Source organism: Rhinichthys klamathensis, unplaced genomic scaffold (assembly GCF_029890125.1).
Source record: "Rhinichthys klamathensis goyatoka isolate OS25496 unplaced genomic scaffold, OSU_Roscu_1.1 h1tg000100l_1, whole genome shotgun sequence".
Taxonomy (NCBI): domain Eukaryota; kingdom Metazoa; phylum Chordata; class Actinopteri; order Cypriniformes; family Leuciscidae; genus Rhinichthys; species Rhinichthys klamathensis.
The window spans coordinates 861,044-877,480 of record NW_026606639.1 but is presented as its reverse complement, the minus strand read 5'-3'; the positions used below and the strand labels follow the sequence as shown (position 1 = coordinate 877,480).

At 36.9% G+C, this 16,437-nt stretch overlaps 1 protein-coding gene across 2 annotated transcripts in view; it reads left to right on the top strand.

The window, feature by feature from the left end:
- The first annotated feature begins 2,102 nt into the window (after positions 1–2,102).
- jag2a (jagged canonical Notch ligand 2a) overlaps positions 2,103–16,437 on the top strand; it is a 39,963-nt gene continuing 25,628 nt past the window's right edge. For both annotated transcript variants that reach the window (XM_056252996.1, XM_056252995.1), the window contains exons 1-3: positions 2,103–2,341; positions 2,840–3,160; positions 12,173–12,233. In XM_056252996.1, the coding sequence (XP_056108971.1) occupies positions 2,279–2,341; positions 2,840–3,160; positions 12,173–12,233 (445 nt within the window). In that variant the 5' untranslated portion in view covers positions 2,103–2,278. The remainder of the gene's footprint in view (positions 2,342–2,839; positions 3,161–12,172; positions 12,234–16,437) is intronic.

Below are 16,437 nucleotides of genomic sequence, written 5' to 3'. Positions count from 1 at the left end.
CTTTCTGTCTTCAGTGGAACGTAAAATGTTGAACAAACCTCCATTCATTAAAAGCAAATGGGGACCAGGGGCTGTCAAGCTCCAAAAAGGACAAACCTGGCATACAGCCTGTACACCACATTGCAGGCCATTTAATTGTTTGTTTTTGGTGCCGAAATGAAATCTTCATTCATATGATTTAAAAGAAAATGTAAAACTAAAGAGTAAAAAAAAAAATCTGCAATTGGGTTCCAGAGATCAATCAGAACAGGGCAAACTGAGGTGAGCTGTAAGATGCCTCTTCTGAAGATGACATATTCAGGTCAGCCCATTGGCATGTCGCACCCCTTCAGTGACCATAAAAGAGGTGTAGAGTGCAAACACTGAGGGAATCTGCATTAGCTGTAATAGAAGTCTGCCTTGAGGTCAGAGGTTAAGCACTCTCACACTCCATCACTGACATTTATAAACCTGAGACAGAATTTCACACCTCCCAATGACACACCTGCTCGCTAACTCTTCAGCACTTCTGTTTCTCTCTGCATCTTCTAGAGGAAGCAGAGAGAACAAGATGCAGATAGACTAAATGCATATGGTATCTCGTATATTTGGCCACTTAAGATATGCTTAAAATAATATTTAGGGCCACTGCATGTATGAATGTGATTTTGCATGTGAGGTAATCTCTTATATCAACAGACTAAGCTTTAATCTTTTATATCATCCTGCAACTAAACAAATCAATCAACAACACTGCATCAAAACTACAATTGCACTTTTGACCGCAGGCCAAACTTCAGAGCAACAATGACAACGAATACAACAACAAGTCTTTCAATTAGTCATACCCTCAGAACCCTGTAGATATCATTCCATGTGCATCCACTGCAAAACAGAACTATTTCAGTTTCCCACCCCCTTCCCAAATATGTACATGTTCTGTGAATGTAACAGAATGCAGGTGCCTTTCTTTCTATCAGAGCTGCAGTGTGTCACATCCTCAGACTGCAGCGGGCATTGTTCACATCTAATTCCTCTGCATGTAGCTCTCGGGCTGACTTCCTTTCTTTATTCCTTTACTCTGGACCGGCAGTAGAAGAACGCAGGATGGAGTCTGACGGCAAGATTAGGACTACAGCGTCACCCATTTCCTAAAGAGAGAGAGCAGAGAAAGAGAGAGAAAGATTAACAAATAGTAGGATGTGACACAACCATACAGCAAATTTGTGATATCATCTCGTTTAGTCTATTACTAACAGACTAAGCGCAAAGGTTCAGGTCTAGCATCACAGCTGAGGGTTGGGAAGCCTTTGACCAAAAAAATAATAATAATAATTTTGTGCCTGATAAAATAATAAAGAGATATCAGAGTGAAATGCAAGTACTGAATGTTGAACGCAAACAAACAGACATGTTGGTATATAGGCCTATTAGTGAACCTCACGCACATACAAAAACATGATTTGGCTGTTTAACAAGCCTTTCAAATTGTGATTATTACTTCAAATATCCTCACAAGATGTTTTTCAACATGTAGGCCTATCCTATTTGTGAGGGAATTAAAAAACGTACAACTTACAAAAAAAAGAAGAAGCCAGGACTGCATGAGGCCAAAGGGTGAACTCTTTTTTTTCTTCTTCTTTTTTTTTAGAGGGCAACCGGGTATAATATAATTCGCCAGTGATCTATCACTAGAGGGCGCTCTGTATCTTTTACCCAAAAACATTTAACTGCGCCTTGACACGGGTGTCAATTTGGATTGTGAAAGAGTTCAAGCAGAGAACATTTTTACAAAAAAGAAAAAAAAAAGGATCACCATACTTTTACCAGTAATTATATAACCATTCAATTGTCAAAAAATATAGAATGGAAAGTTATTCCTTTTGTGAAAGATTTAAATTGATTAAATGATAACAGTACTTGTTTGAAAAATCTTTAAAATCTCAAAATCTTTTTTCTTTTACTCTCCAAACTAAGTCAATAATCCTGTCAGATCTATAATTTATAGGGAGGCCCCGCCCTCTGACTATGCGATTGGCTGCCGCAGACGTTCTACTACAGCTGATGACTTGCCAATGGTTTATTGAACTGTCAGTCAAATCCGTTCAGACGTCTAGTAGTTAACTGATATAGTGAGAGCAGCGCGCTGGAGAACTGAGTGGATGTATGTGTGTGACTTTCATCTCATCTTCTGGAGGTCTTGCGGAGAAACGAATCACTTTGTATGGCTGGATTTTTGTGGCCGATGCATTTATTGGTTTTCTTTTTTTAACCATGTCGTATTAACTTCATAGGAGTCATGCATAACTATTTTGGAGCTTGTTTCTCAATAGTGTTGCTAATTTTCGCATTTTGGACTGAGGTGAGTTCCATTTCCTTAAGCCTTTTTAAGTCCACTTTTTCCTTCACTGTCTGTAAAGTCCATCGATTAAACAGCCGCTTTACATTGAACTGAAACTCATTCATTTTTGTCAAATTAGATTTTGGGATTCTTGTCCTAATAGAATTATCCTTCTGTCAGTGGAATCATGTGATCCTCAAAGTTTAAAGCGTTTTAAAACAAGTCCGCGTACACTGTAATGCACCAACTTTGAAACTTTAAGCATTGCATACATTTACGGTAAAGGATTTAAAGTGCATATTTCATTATTGCACGAGCCTGTTTATTGACGTTTGCTGCGAGTGCATTGGTATTTCTGCAATACCTGAACCATAAAATAATTTCAAGTCAATAGACGTCGGCTACTATATATTATTTTATAATAAAGCATGTGCTGTTTTATTATTAGGAACAAGACACATTATTCTGTGCAATAATGTTTGCAATTTATATTTTAACTACTGTTTATGTTATTTTTAGGTGTGCCAGTCGTCGGGTTATTTAGAGCTCCAGTTGATCAGCGTGGAGAATGACATGGGTGAGCTCGCGAATGGAAACTGCTGTGACGGCGCGCGGAGCGCACGAGACGGTCTGTGTGACCTGGACGAATGTGACACGTACTTGAGAGTGTGTCTAAAGGAATACCAGGTGGAGGTCACCACATCTGGCTTATGTACGTACGGCACTGGACGCTCGAGCGTGGTCGGAGGGAATACATTTCAGTTGAAAGGATTCAATGGAAACCCAAACAAGGCCAATGACCTCGGGACCGTTATCATCCCCTTTCAATTCGCTTGGCCGGTAGGTGTTTACCGATACGATCTCAACAAAACAAACAATTTTTTGTGAACACTTTCTACATAGGCTATATGATGATGTATAATGTAATACTTTATATAGACTGTTAAAAAAATATGCTCGATTTTGTGAACTTTCAGAGTTTAAACTTGAATTTTCTTCAGTAGTCTGTCCAACGGTGTCAGAAAAAAGGTTGAATATTTTACAGTAGGCATATAAAGGTGTTCATATTGGAATTGAAAACACATGATAGGCTTTTAACATGACATTTTGTGAGTATCAAATCATAAGTAGGCTAATATATATATTACAGGTTTTTTCACAATGCAATATATTGCTTTTGCATATTATCCACCTTAAGATGGTTGGCTATATGTGAAAATATCGCTGGTTTAAATGGTTATTAGGTATTTAGGTTGGCTAAGCTATAAACTTGACCACATCAAGATTATATAACCAGCTGGAAGCTTGTTTATTGATGGTCCAACAGGATCTACTTACCTTGCACTGGCTAACGACCAGTTTAGACCAGTTAAAAACCAGCTACCATGTTCCATGAATTTACAGCAGATGGCCAAGACGCTCAAGTGAAACATGTTTGGTCTTAACAACACCAACTGGTAGCCTGCGCATTAAACACTCATTGCAAAGCAAATGTTTGACTCGGTGGAAAGAGGAGAGCTTGGTGTCACCGTGGTCACTGGCGTTAATCGTAGAGATGATGAGTAGGGCTTATCCGGTTACGGCGCGCGTTTGGCTGCGCGAGCGGCGGCTGGTGCGTGTCTCTCGCGCGCGCTGAGCATACAGTTACACGCGTAACTGATGGTGTTGTATTTATAGGACGTATGTTTTACTTCACGGGGCTGCAAGAAGACCATGCATGAAGACCATCTATCTATCTATCTATCTATCTATCTATCTATCTATCTATCTATCTATCTATCTATCTATCTATCTATCTATCTATCTATCTATCTATATCCATCCATCGATCTATCTAGGCTGCCTTAAGTTTATTCTCTTTTTTTTCAGCAGGGGGTCTACAAAAATGTGCATTTACAACAAAATTTGCTACAGTTGATTTTACTGTAAAGGAACATGCCAGCCTTTTCAATAAAACACATCTTGGCAGCATATTTTTCTTTTCTTAGTGAAAGAATCATAAGATATGATGAAGGGCAACAGTCGCGTGAGCGCTCAAGAATGCTGTTTTGGGCAAAAATTAGATTACACTTTTTTTTAAGAAAGGCACGATTTACACAAGACTGAGTTCTTGACTAGAGCTGGCATGCTCATGGATTGATATCACAACCCAAGGGATAGAGAAGAGAAAGAGAGAGGCAGTGGGAGTTGTCTACACGATCATGTTTCAGATAGCGGCATTGTCGCTAAATAGACCAGAACAGATAGTTTGTAAGATAACGCAAGGCACATTACTGTGGGTAAAACATTTAACTCAAACCACACAGACCTTACACCAGTGTGAGGTTGTTTTTTTTAAACCTGGTAAATCTGTTTTGTAAGTAGTGGAAACCACTGGATCACTGCATTTAGTGAGAGCTGTCAGTGTTCTTATGTAATGTACACATGCCCTTTAAAGTGGCTTTTTAAACATACAATAATTGCCTAATTGAAGATAAAATTGAGATATCCATCTATTCATCTATCCATCTATCATCTATCATCTAGCTATTCATCTATTGTTGTATCTCATTCTAACTGTAGCATGCTCACAAGTTAGAACATCTGTGTTTTTCCAATCACCATATAACATGCTTTTTTCTATTCAATTTAGGACTGTATCACAGGGGACAAATTCAACCTTTTGAGTCTATAGGTTTAGTTTTAGGTGTAAGCTGTGTCTGAGAACCATTATCTGGTCACCTGCTTACGAATAGGTCTATAAGTGCGGTTTCAGCAGTCATTTGAGCAACTGATTTCACATTCAGCTGGTGCACATTTGAAGACTCTTCTCTGCTGTAACTGTTGAAGTCTGTGAAGTCTGCAGTCTTGTGTTAACAACTCTGGCGAAGACAGCCCATAATAGGAAGGAAATCCTCCTGCTGTGATGTTTTATAGTTATTTCTGGAACTGGCAAACCACAAAAATAAACACTTGCTAATGGGAATAATCCTCCCATAATGTTCTTCTCTGCAGCTTGTCTGCCTTTAGGTCCTTACAAATTATTCAACAACGAATAGGAATGATGGCACACAATATATCGTTTGATACAGTTGCATCAACGCACTCGGCACATCATCATTGTTATGTAGATCAACATCAACTGATTTGAAATCTGCCAAGACACTTGCATCTGCCATTGTCCATAGTTTCTTAGCAAATCTGGTGTGCCAAGGGGAGGGACGCAGTTTACGGAAGGTGATGTTTATGGGCCTTATAAGTGCTGTGCTTGACGTCCTACAGCTGTGAGATCTTTGATTCTCTTCCAGCATACCATCTTTTGTTTTTGGATTAAAAAAAAAATCTTGTCCCACTGAGCACACACACACACACATACCACCATTTTTATTTATTTATTATTATTTAAGCTTTTCCAAGTAAGAGCTCCCCAAGTTCATGTTCTGTTTTACGATTAGGATGTTTTCAGTCTTCGATCTAAACCCCGAATACACAGTCAGGAAAAGAGATCTTTTTACAAACCAAACAGGAATGCACAATAACAATATATCTTTACCAAATATAACATTAGCTCTTTTAAAAGCAGTCAGTGTATGGTTGTTTTGAGATATGGGGGTCAGGCCACTTAAATTACTGTGTCTTTATCATTTATGTCTCTGTTTTATATCTCATAAATGTGGACCTGCCAAGAAGCTGCATTGAACGTTTTACTGAAAGAGTAAGCATCCCTCTGCTAGTGACAAAACAAACTTGATTCTATCATTCTTGACAGCAAAAGCCGTTATGAGGGCCTGCATGACTAAATGCTGGATCTCCTCTACTTTTTATTTTCAGACCTTTCCTGTCCTCCTTTCACCCCATCCTGCTTTCTTTAAATCTTGGATGAGTGTTGGGTCTCTTGTTTCACGACTGTTTCTTTCTCCTATTTTCTGAGTGCTCTGTAGTTGGCTGAGCGTTAGAGCAGGTGTTTGATGCAAACCTGCATTGTGTTCTTCTTCTGGACTCTGATGTCGTCTGCTGGTTACAGGACTGATAACAGTTGATATTTGACTATCAGACCTATTACTGTAATGCACACGTGTTCCTTTCTGGGCTGATTCGGAATCTTGCACTTTGTTTTAGTTTCATGTTGCTACAGTTGATTGTATCATGCAAATATCTATCTATCTATCTATCTATCTATCTATCTATCTATCTATCTATCTATCTATCTATCTATCTATCTATCTATCTATCTATCTATCTATCTATCTATCTATCTATCTATCTATCTATCTATCTATAATCTATCTGTCTATAGTTTTTTTTCTTTTCTTTTAAACCTGGTAAATCTGTTTTGTAAGTAGTGAAAAACCACTGGATCACTGCATTTGGTGAGAGCTGTCAATGTTCTTGTTATGTACACATGCCCTTTAAAGTGGCTTTTTAAACATACAATAATTGCCTAATTAAAGATAAAATTGTGATAGATCTTCTAGAGAATTGCAATAGACTTTTAAGGTGTTTTTTTGCCCATTTTAAAAGCATAGCCCCATACAGCCCCATACAGCACAATGTTCTGATTAGTTTCCTCATTTTTCTAAGATATTGAAATGATGTCACAGTTCACACACAGAGAGACACCTATATATAGGGAAAACGGTTTAAAAAAGGTTTTAGACAGAATGGCAGATCTTAACAAAACAAGTATTATGGCATTTCTCGTGCAATATTACTGACACACTCTTTAAGTTTATATCAGGGCTCGATAATATATTTTATAATAAGATAGTGATGATATTTTGTAGTTGCCCAGTAGTTATCTGCCATTACAATTTAGATCTATTTACAACCTTCAATCTCTACCACCGTTACCCCTGACATGCATGGAAAATGTTTTCTGAAGAGTTTTGCATACTTTAAGTATCGGTTGTAGCTTGTGTATACATGTAAAAATGTACATCTAAATGTCAATAAAATGGCCATTTTTTTTGCGGTTGACAGCGCACAGTTTTATTTTTCAGTGATAAATTCCTTTTAGAAGGTAAGATCACACCATAGTAAAATCAAAATACACAGCTTAACTTGGCTCATTGCTAAAAAATAACTACCACCTCTTTCATTGAAAATTGCACACAATAGAATTGCATTGTTAATTCTGTGCCATGGAAACCCAAGCACATTGGGTATGAAGTGAATTTAGAACACAGGTGTGTTACCAACCTGCACATATCACATTCAGCTTTTAGGTGGAACAGTTCCTGTGTGTGTGTGTGTGTGTGTGTGTGTGTGTGTGTGTGTGTGTGTGTGTGTGTGTGTGTGTGTGTGTGTGTGTGTGTGTGTGTGTGTGTGTGTGTGTGTGTGTGTGTGTGTGTGTGTGTGTGTGTGTGTGTGTGTGTGTGCGTGTGTGTGTGTGTGTGTGTGTGTGTGTGTGTGTATGTGTGTCGGTGTGTGTGTGTGTCGGTGTGTTATTGTGCATTGATTTGCATTTGACCTGAATCCTTATAGACCGATGTGTTCACACCTGGTGCGAATGTTTCCCACGCAATGAATGTTAATGAAAGACACATTCAGGCTGGACTCTTGCAATATACAGTACAGTACGTCCCCCTCACTGTCCTCTGATGTGTAAAAACTGTGGCACTGCCTGCTCAGTGTCACTTAGGAAGTGTAATTTATTCATTGCCTGTGTGTGCGTGTGTTCCTGTGTATCTGCTGGCATGTGTATATGCATGTGGGTGTCTTATTTCCCTCTAACTAAGGAAAGATAAAATCTTCCCCTCTCCTGCTCCTCCCTAGACTGGTGGTTGGTGTCTGATGGCTGTCTATGGAGATTAGTAACTGTGTTACGCCACTGACCAGGTGCTTACATTAATATGCTCATGCTGCAAACTAATGCTACAAAAAACCTTTCCCTTTCTTTAGTGTGCTGACACTGATTCCTCAACATCCTTACACATTTAATGGGGTTTGGATCTTATTCTGGATATTATAAAGCAGTATGCAATTCCTAGGGGGTCTGTAGCAGTACTACAGGGGGTCCGCCAATTATTGTTTCCATGTCAAACAAAAAATTTTGTGACAAAAATTAATTAAGCATTAAACAAAAATACAATATTATGTTACTGTAACTTCAACCAAAGATAAGTAAAAAAAAAACTATTTTCTCTGTCCTTCCCAGTTCCCATATAAATAAATTAATATGGCAGTACTGCATACACAAATGTTCATTTTATTTTGTAAGATGATTATGACAGTGTTAACACGTTTTGATCAAAAGAAAAAAGACATTTTATAATGTTGCATAATATTTACATTTCAAATAAATGCTGTTCTTTTGAAAATTCATCAAAAAATTCTTAAAAAGTGTATCAGGGTTTCCACAAAAATATTGAAGTGTAATTATCAATAAATCAAAAAGTCAAGAATGGAGTCTGTTTGAAGTTTTCAGCAGGATGTGATGATCGCAAAAAGCTCCAGGCTAAATGGAATGAACTTGGAAATATTTTAGAGAAACAAAACTTAGAAGATCAATATTTTTCTGGAGGTTTTTAAAAGCGTAGCCCTGTACCTTTCACTCATTTCTCTAAGACGTTGAAATTATGTCAATGTTATTGTCTTATTGTCTTACTGGCTACTTACATTTTAAGGGGGCCATTCACAAACATACACAGACACAGAGCAGCAGATAGAAGAGAAAGATTGTGTTTCAAAACAGATTGGACACTTTGACAAACAGAGAGTCACGTAGTGAAGTGCATGTTTAAAAAGGAAAAAAGTATTTGAAAAAAACTGATGAAAACAAGTGGCAGAACCCAACAAGACAAGAGTGATGGCATTTCTGGAGCAATAATTACTGCCACACTCTTAGGTTTATATAACAGGACTTGGTCATATTTTTTATATTAAGATGGGGATGGTGTTTTGTAGATGACCAGTAGTTTTTGACCATTTACAATGTTAAATTTTTTCTTAATGAACATCCTTCAATCTCTACCATCATTTTAGTTTTGCATACTTTACGTATCTGTTGTAGCCTGTCTACAGTATATACAAGTAAAAGTGTACACATATAAATGTCAACGAAATGCCAAAAAGAACAAAGGATTTGTAAGATTTGTGAATTTTGCTTAGAGGTTTAGTGAAAGGTTTGAAGCCATGCCTGCATGAGTCTTTCCTTCTTACCATTTACTGCATGCACCTACAAGTTTGAGTGGTTTGGCTTCACTGATGTTAGCGTGCTGATTCATGCTTCCAGAGAAAAGATGCATGAGTGTCAGCACACAAAATCCATGGGCATGTTTCTCATGCCGTGCTGCTGCAGTAAACCTGATCTCTGCCCAAACCAAAAAAAGTAATCTTCTCTGCAAAACATAGATCTGCTAAAAACACCTCTTCATAAAGGTTTTCAACAGTGGCTTTGAAACTTAAAAAGCTGTTTCCTTGCATTTTCTGTCTCAAAGTATTGGAAATCTGTGATTATAAACCAATTGCAAGACATTTGGACAGACCCCTTAACTGTCACCCCCCTTTTTGGGAATAGACGTGAAAATGCACTATGGTTGAATACCAAGAATGCTTTGGAACATATAGGCCTAAGTTTGATCTTGTTTTAAAGAAGACACTCATCAGATTATTGCTGAAGTGAAAGCAAAAAAATGAAAGAATGAATAAGTTATGGAAGTTTAAATTGACTGTAAATCAAATGTAGGCTACTGTAGTAAACATTTTTTATTTTATATAAAATATATATTTTTTAGCCCTGAGACTCAGTGTTTTGTCAAGATTAGAAAAGGTTTTGATTATAAAGTAGTTAAAATTAATTTTGTAATATGAAACCTGACACCGCCCACTAGGGGAGAAGCCTGTTAAAATAATTTAAAGCTCCAGTCCGTAACTTTTTTAAATTATCCAAAATAAATTTTTGAGCAAGTACATAACCAGCCAGTGTTCAAAACTATCTGCTTGCTTTAGCTCGATTCAAAACGGTAAGCTTGTAATAATGTTTTTAATTCCAGTGGTACTCAAGAAATTCAAGCATGTCTTTGCGTCATTACGTCACATAAAGAAGGAGTCTCGGCTAGTAGGCTATATTGCGTGAGGATTTTGCAGGTGGAGATTTATAGCCTTTTCTCACAGCACTTGATATAATTAAACTTATCAATTTGATGGCGGATCCAGAAAGGTTCAAACGACAATCACCAGTGATAACTAGAGATTCACCCGTTGTAAAATGCAAAAGACTTCGGACTGAGAGTTTGGAAAAAGAGACTGCAACCGGGGCCATGCGAAAACAAGGATAAATATCTGAATGGCTTTAAATGTAGTCACGCAATGCTGATGTTGTTAACATAAATAATTTGAGAACAAAGTATAATTTGCACGGTTTGACGTGATATGATAAACGATCGTTAGATTTAATCAGCGCGATTTACTGCAATGCTTTTTTTCAGTTAGTTGGTCAGAAGAACAAAAGTGGATGTTACTTACTTGTTCAGGTGACATTTTAGGGTGAAAATTATTATGTTGGTCATACTTCCAAAAAGTAGAATCTGTGATTCTGAATGACAGTATCCACACCGGCGCGGTGACTGACAGCCTCACATTCTCCTCAAACATTGGATTCATCCGCGCTGTGCCGTGTCGAAGTACAACTCACGTAAAGTTGATAATTCCGCGAATGACTGCAATTGCAGATTTCGAACAGAGATGGCGACAAAGAGGAAAAACTGCGGACTGCAGCTTTAAAGTACAATTTCCATGGTAACTCAATCTCCAATTTCAAAATGGTTTTCACAGGATGAATTTTGAGTTCGTAAGCTTTCGACCTATACCTAATTTATGATGATTACTAAAATATGTGATACGAAAAAAAGGCAATAAATAAAAAGAGCGCCAAGCGTCACGCTAGCGGGATGGTGACAGTTAAGGGGTTCTACAGAAGCGTATTACACGCATGCTATTCTGTCTTCTGTCTGTGCTAGAGATTTCTTTCCAATGTTTCAGACATTTCCTGAAATTTCCATCCAGGACAGTGTTTGTAATTCCAAAAGCACTCTAGTTCTGTCAGATTAAAGGAAAGAAACGCTACTACCCCTAATTTGAGAAAGAACATGACCTCTCCCTCACCTCACAGTAAAATACTGCTGGTTCAGGAACCTTTTGAAGTCATGTTGTTAATCGACTTGACTTAGCAAAACATTTTCCCACGCAATAAATGAACTAAAGAACATTGTTGAAGCATGTGCAGTGTAGAAAAAACATGCATGCATAAACATCACACAATCATTTATGAATTTGTTGACTGCGGCAGTGACCTGATGCACACTCATACAAAAGTCCTTACACCATCTCATCGTTCATCTGGTTTATAACCGGGCTAATCAGTCACCAGACTGTGGGAACCAGGTTATTCACATTGCTATTATGACTTGCATCCTGTTAAAAAGGTACACACACATATTCACATGCTATTTAAATGAGGGCATAAAATAAATTGCTATTGTTTTATAATGGCTACAAACTAACCATATCCCTAGACTAGAGTAATAGAAAAAAAAATCCCTAGATATTATTATACTTGAATATTTTCTTTCTTTTTTTCTTCTTTGAGGATGTTTTTGGATGCCCTTCTGTTTTGTGAGGTTAATGTGAATACATAAACATTGAACTTTTGGATGGTTGTGAGTCAGTCTTTCTTTTACTTTGCCTCTGTAGGCAGACTAATAAGTACTGTGTATGTCTGTGCTTCTTGTGCCATAGTTTTTTGTTTATTTGTTTTTTGGACTACATATTATTTCATTGATATTTTTTGTTTGTCTTTTGCATAGACTTTGACTGTGGAGACCTATATGTCTGTGTATATTAGCTAACCAGCTCTTTCTCTCTATCTCCTAGCTAGCGTACACTTTGATCGTGGAGGCTTGGGACTGGGACAACCAAACGATCACTGACAGCAGTGAGTAATGATTTCCCAACACCTTGACACACACCACCATGCATTACTGCGTACACGATCTTTAAGCCATCACGACCTGCAGTCCCTCTCTTGAACATGTTTACATCCACAAATGACACAGAAAGTCAGATTTGTGCAGGCTGGCTTTGACATTTGACTGAACATTCTTGAATTAGCTTGGGTTTTGCAGTATGTTGTGCTTTAAGTGAATATTAAATTACCTGTAAGTCTTTCTCAGACAGATTCATAGGCGGAGGGTGAACCAACTCCAGGGTAAGACTAAGGAGATGTGCTTCCACTTTAAAACATATTTAAATAGATTACTATGAAATGGTTTCAAGTTACATGTTGCCGCACAACCTACACATCTCAGCATAAATGCTCCTGATAAATTGTTTATTTTTAAAGCATCTATGTTCAGAAACCACTGTTAGGAAAAAAAGCATACTGCGGGTTTTGACATGGCAGAAAGCATGCAAATAGCGCTCCCTTTATAATCACTAAAAAGCTGCCACTTATTTTAGTTAATTGTGATCTCACAAAGTTCCATTATAATCAATGAAGCTGACTGCACAATTAATCTCTTATTTACATAATGTCTACACTTTGTTATAATAAGAAGATTTTGTGAGTTTGCAGAACTCAGCTCTGAACAAAAACTCCAGCCTCTGATTGGCCATTGCATTCAAGAAATCAACAGATATGTTTGTGATTGGTTACATTGCTCAACGTTGCAAAAACACATTGTTAATAGAAATCTTTGACACTCTCCAGAGCGCAAACACTGGATCGCTTGCCAAATCTGTTGAAATGGCATATCAGTGTCGTTTTGATCAACATGACATAAGCAATTGATAATTAATGTAGGAAACAGCAGACATAATAAGTTGTACATAATAAATTGCACGAGTGTACCATTTGCAATTTGTTCAAAAGAATGAGAAATTGCTTTTACGATGTGCACAATTGACTAGATGATGTAGAGGTTGAAGAAGTAGTTTTGAGAATTTCAAATGTGATCTGAGAAAAGCACCAAAGCGACTGAGAAAAACTGTAATAAAAAAAGCAGGTGGACAGGGTGGTCGATCAGAGTATTAAGCTGGTTCCTGTGGTCTGATGTGTCTTTGAACCATTAAGGGGTACCCGCAGGCCCATGAAGAATGTGCATGCACAGAACTCAGCAGAAAATTACACAGGTTTCTGCAGAATCCGAACGCCCATCATTCCCTAAATTCCAAATATACCCTCTCTACATTCTCACGTTTAAATATTTTGGCTAATTTGATCTACATTATTTTAAAAAGTAAAGGTCTCCATTATAGACACCATAAGTTTAAAAGTCCACTGTCATTTTTTCTCATTAAAAAGAATCATACATAAACAACTTGTCAGCGAATGGTTGAAGCAAAACAAAAATAATGAGATGGATCTCATCGCAAAAAGGTGTATTTCAATGAAAAACATGGGTAAAATGAGGTAATTGATTAAACACAGGTGTGACACATGAGAGTAAATCAAATGCTATGACAGTAACAGAAAACAAGAAAACTTTGAATATCAGCAGATTCCATCTGGGCCTTGTTAACTCTGCATTTATTATTGTAGGAGAGACTAATTTACTGGATTTTTTTTATTTTTTTTATCAGAAAGCACTAGTCAACTGTCATGGTATGGGAACCCAGTGCAAAGGACATGTTAACACATGGTGTGAATGTTGATGTGTGTGTGTGTGTGTGTGTGTTGTCATACACAGATGTGTCCTGTTTTCCTCTCCTCCTCCTGTGGTTCTCCTTTGCTCCATAATAGAGGATGACTCTGACAGGAAGTACCATTAACGAAGGAATTCATGTTCTCTGTGTTGGATGATCATTTACAAGCAATGCATTATATAAACCCTAACACGCTAAATACTCTCAAAAATTTCAGTTAATTAATTACTTTGAAGAAATTAAGATACACTACCTTTCAAATGTTTGGGGTCAGTAGGATTTGTTTTTAAAGAAATCAATGCTTTTCATGCATCAAATTAATCAGAAGTGATATTAAAGACAATAATGTTATAAAAGACTTCAAATAAGTGTTGTTTACTTTGAACTTTCTATTCTTTAATATGTATCATGGTCCACAAAAATATTAAGCAGAACAACTGTTTTCAACATTGATAATAATAATAATAATAATAATAATAATGTTTTTTCAGCATATTATAATTATTTCTGAAAGACCGTGTGAAAATTCAGCTTTGTTATCACAGGAATAAATATAATAAAATATTAAAATGGAAAATAGTTATTTGAAATTGTAATAATAGTTCACAACATTACTGTTTTTACTGTATTTTTGATAAAATAAATGCAGCTTTGGTGAGATTTTTTTCAAAAACATTTAAAATAAAAACTCTTACTGAACCCAAACTTTTGATTGTTACTGTGTATTTTAAAAAACATAATAAGCTGTTCACCTAATGTGGTCTTCACAATGAGAAGTGAAGTAAACGATAACTAGCATTAAAGTTAGCTAGCTGTAAGTAGTATAACCCTGATTTGCAATTAAAAAGTTTAACTGGATTGATTAAAACACCAAAAGCTAAGCATTACAGAGATGGACTGGAGATTTGCGTATTTATGCAGGAGATTACTGTTATTTTATGTGTTTTTGGAAAAAACAAGGGAGGTGGACATCAGTTAGTGCTAAATGTCACTGTAAATGAGGATTATAGATAGGTTAACCTGGAGGTTACCGGTGGTGATGACTGGAGGCTGTGGTTTGGTCAGAAACAAGTTATTGCAAAACTGAACTGCTCTATAATAAGCAAATCCTGATCCATTATATCTAATAATGTCTAATTGGATAACCTATATTTAATTTATTAAGAACAAAGTCTATTCAACTGCAAAGTAGAAGAGAATAAGAAAAGAGAATAAAAGTATAAGCACATGTCTCCTTCAGTCTTCAAGCACAGGTTATCGTTTTAAACCTTTCTAGACACTTTACAGCAGATTTGAGTATTTGTAGATGTTAGTTTATGTTTATTTGTGTATGAATATCTTGTGTGGCTGTTTGTTACTAGTGTGCTAGTGCCCTTAATGGGGAAGGGAGGTCGTTTTAGCATGCAAATGGAAACTGTTTATATTCCGCGTGTCATGTTTAAAGTCCCTGGAGAGAGTTCGGGCCTAAACAAATAGTATGAGGTCATCGCCTCGTTAAGACATTAATTACTGTTACTGCTGCTCGTTATTTTCCACACATGTCTGAGCTAATTATTGTCTGAGCAGCTGCAATGCTATTATTCACACACACGACACACACGTACAAACAAATACACCACCGATAATTAATCATAAAGCAAAGGGCTACTGACTGGCATGATTATTCACTCTCACAAATACACACAACACTAACAAGGCACTGATATGTTCACATACACAACTTTGTCAGACAATTGTCTTCTGACTCTCTGAAACTTAGCGCAGGGCATTGGCTTGGCATTTATTTCAAACAGACTAGATCTCACACAGCCAGACCATGAGTAAGATCTAGTCTGCATTTTTTTCTGATGATCATCCAGATGACAAGATGTTGATGTTGAGACATCAACCGGTAAAGAGGCAGTGAGAGTTTGCGAATGTTCCTGATGCATTACGAGTGGAGCAAATTACTGATGAGTAATTCAGATGAGTGAAAAATAATTAAAGTGTTAAAGGGGACCTATTATGCACCTTTTTACAAGACGTAATATAAGTCTCAGTTGTCCCCAGAATGTGTCTGTGAAGTTTCCGCTCAAAATACCCCTCAGATAATTTATTATACCATGTTGTAAATGCCCACTTTTGAGTGGAAGGAAAAACATACTGTTTTCGTGCACATACCGTATCTTTAAATGCAAATGAGCTGCTGAGTATTAAACTAAGTTCTCTTTCATGGGTTATTGCGCTTAAACGGTTAAATACACAAGGTTGTCAAAAACATACAAAGTTCACATAAACATAGTTATGTCTGTGAACGTAAACATCAAGTAAAGAAATCGCATGTGTAGCCTATATTATATCTGTGTATGTAAGTGAAAGCTACTGCTAAATATGCTGTTAATATGAATCAAACAACAATAGAAAAACAGAAAATCACTCACTGCTCTTGATTGAATAACTTAGGAACTTTAATAAGAATACATTTCTTACTTGAATGCTGCTGTTAAACATGGCGG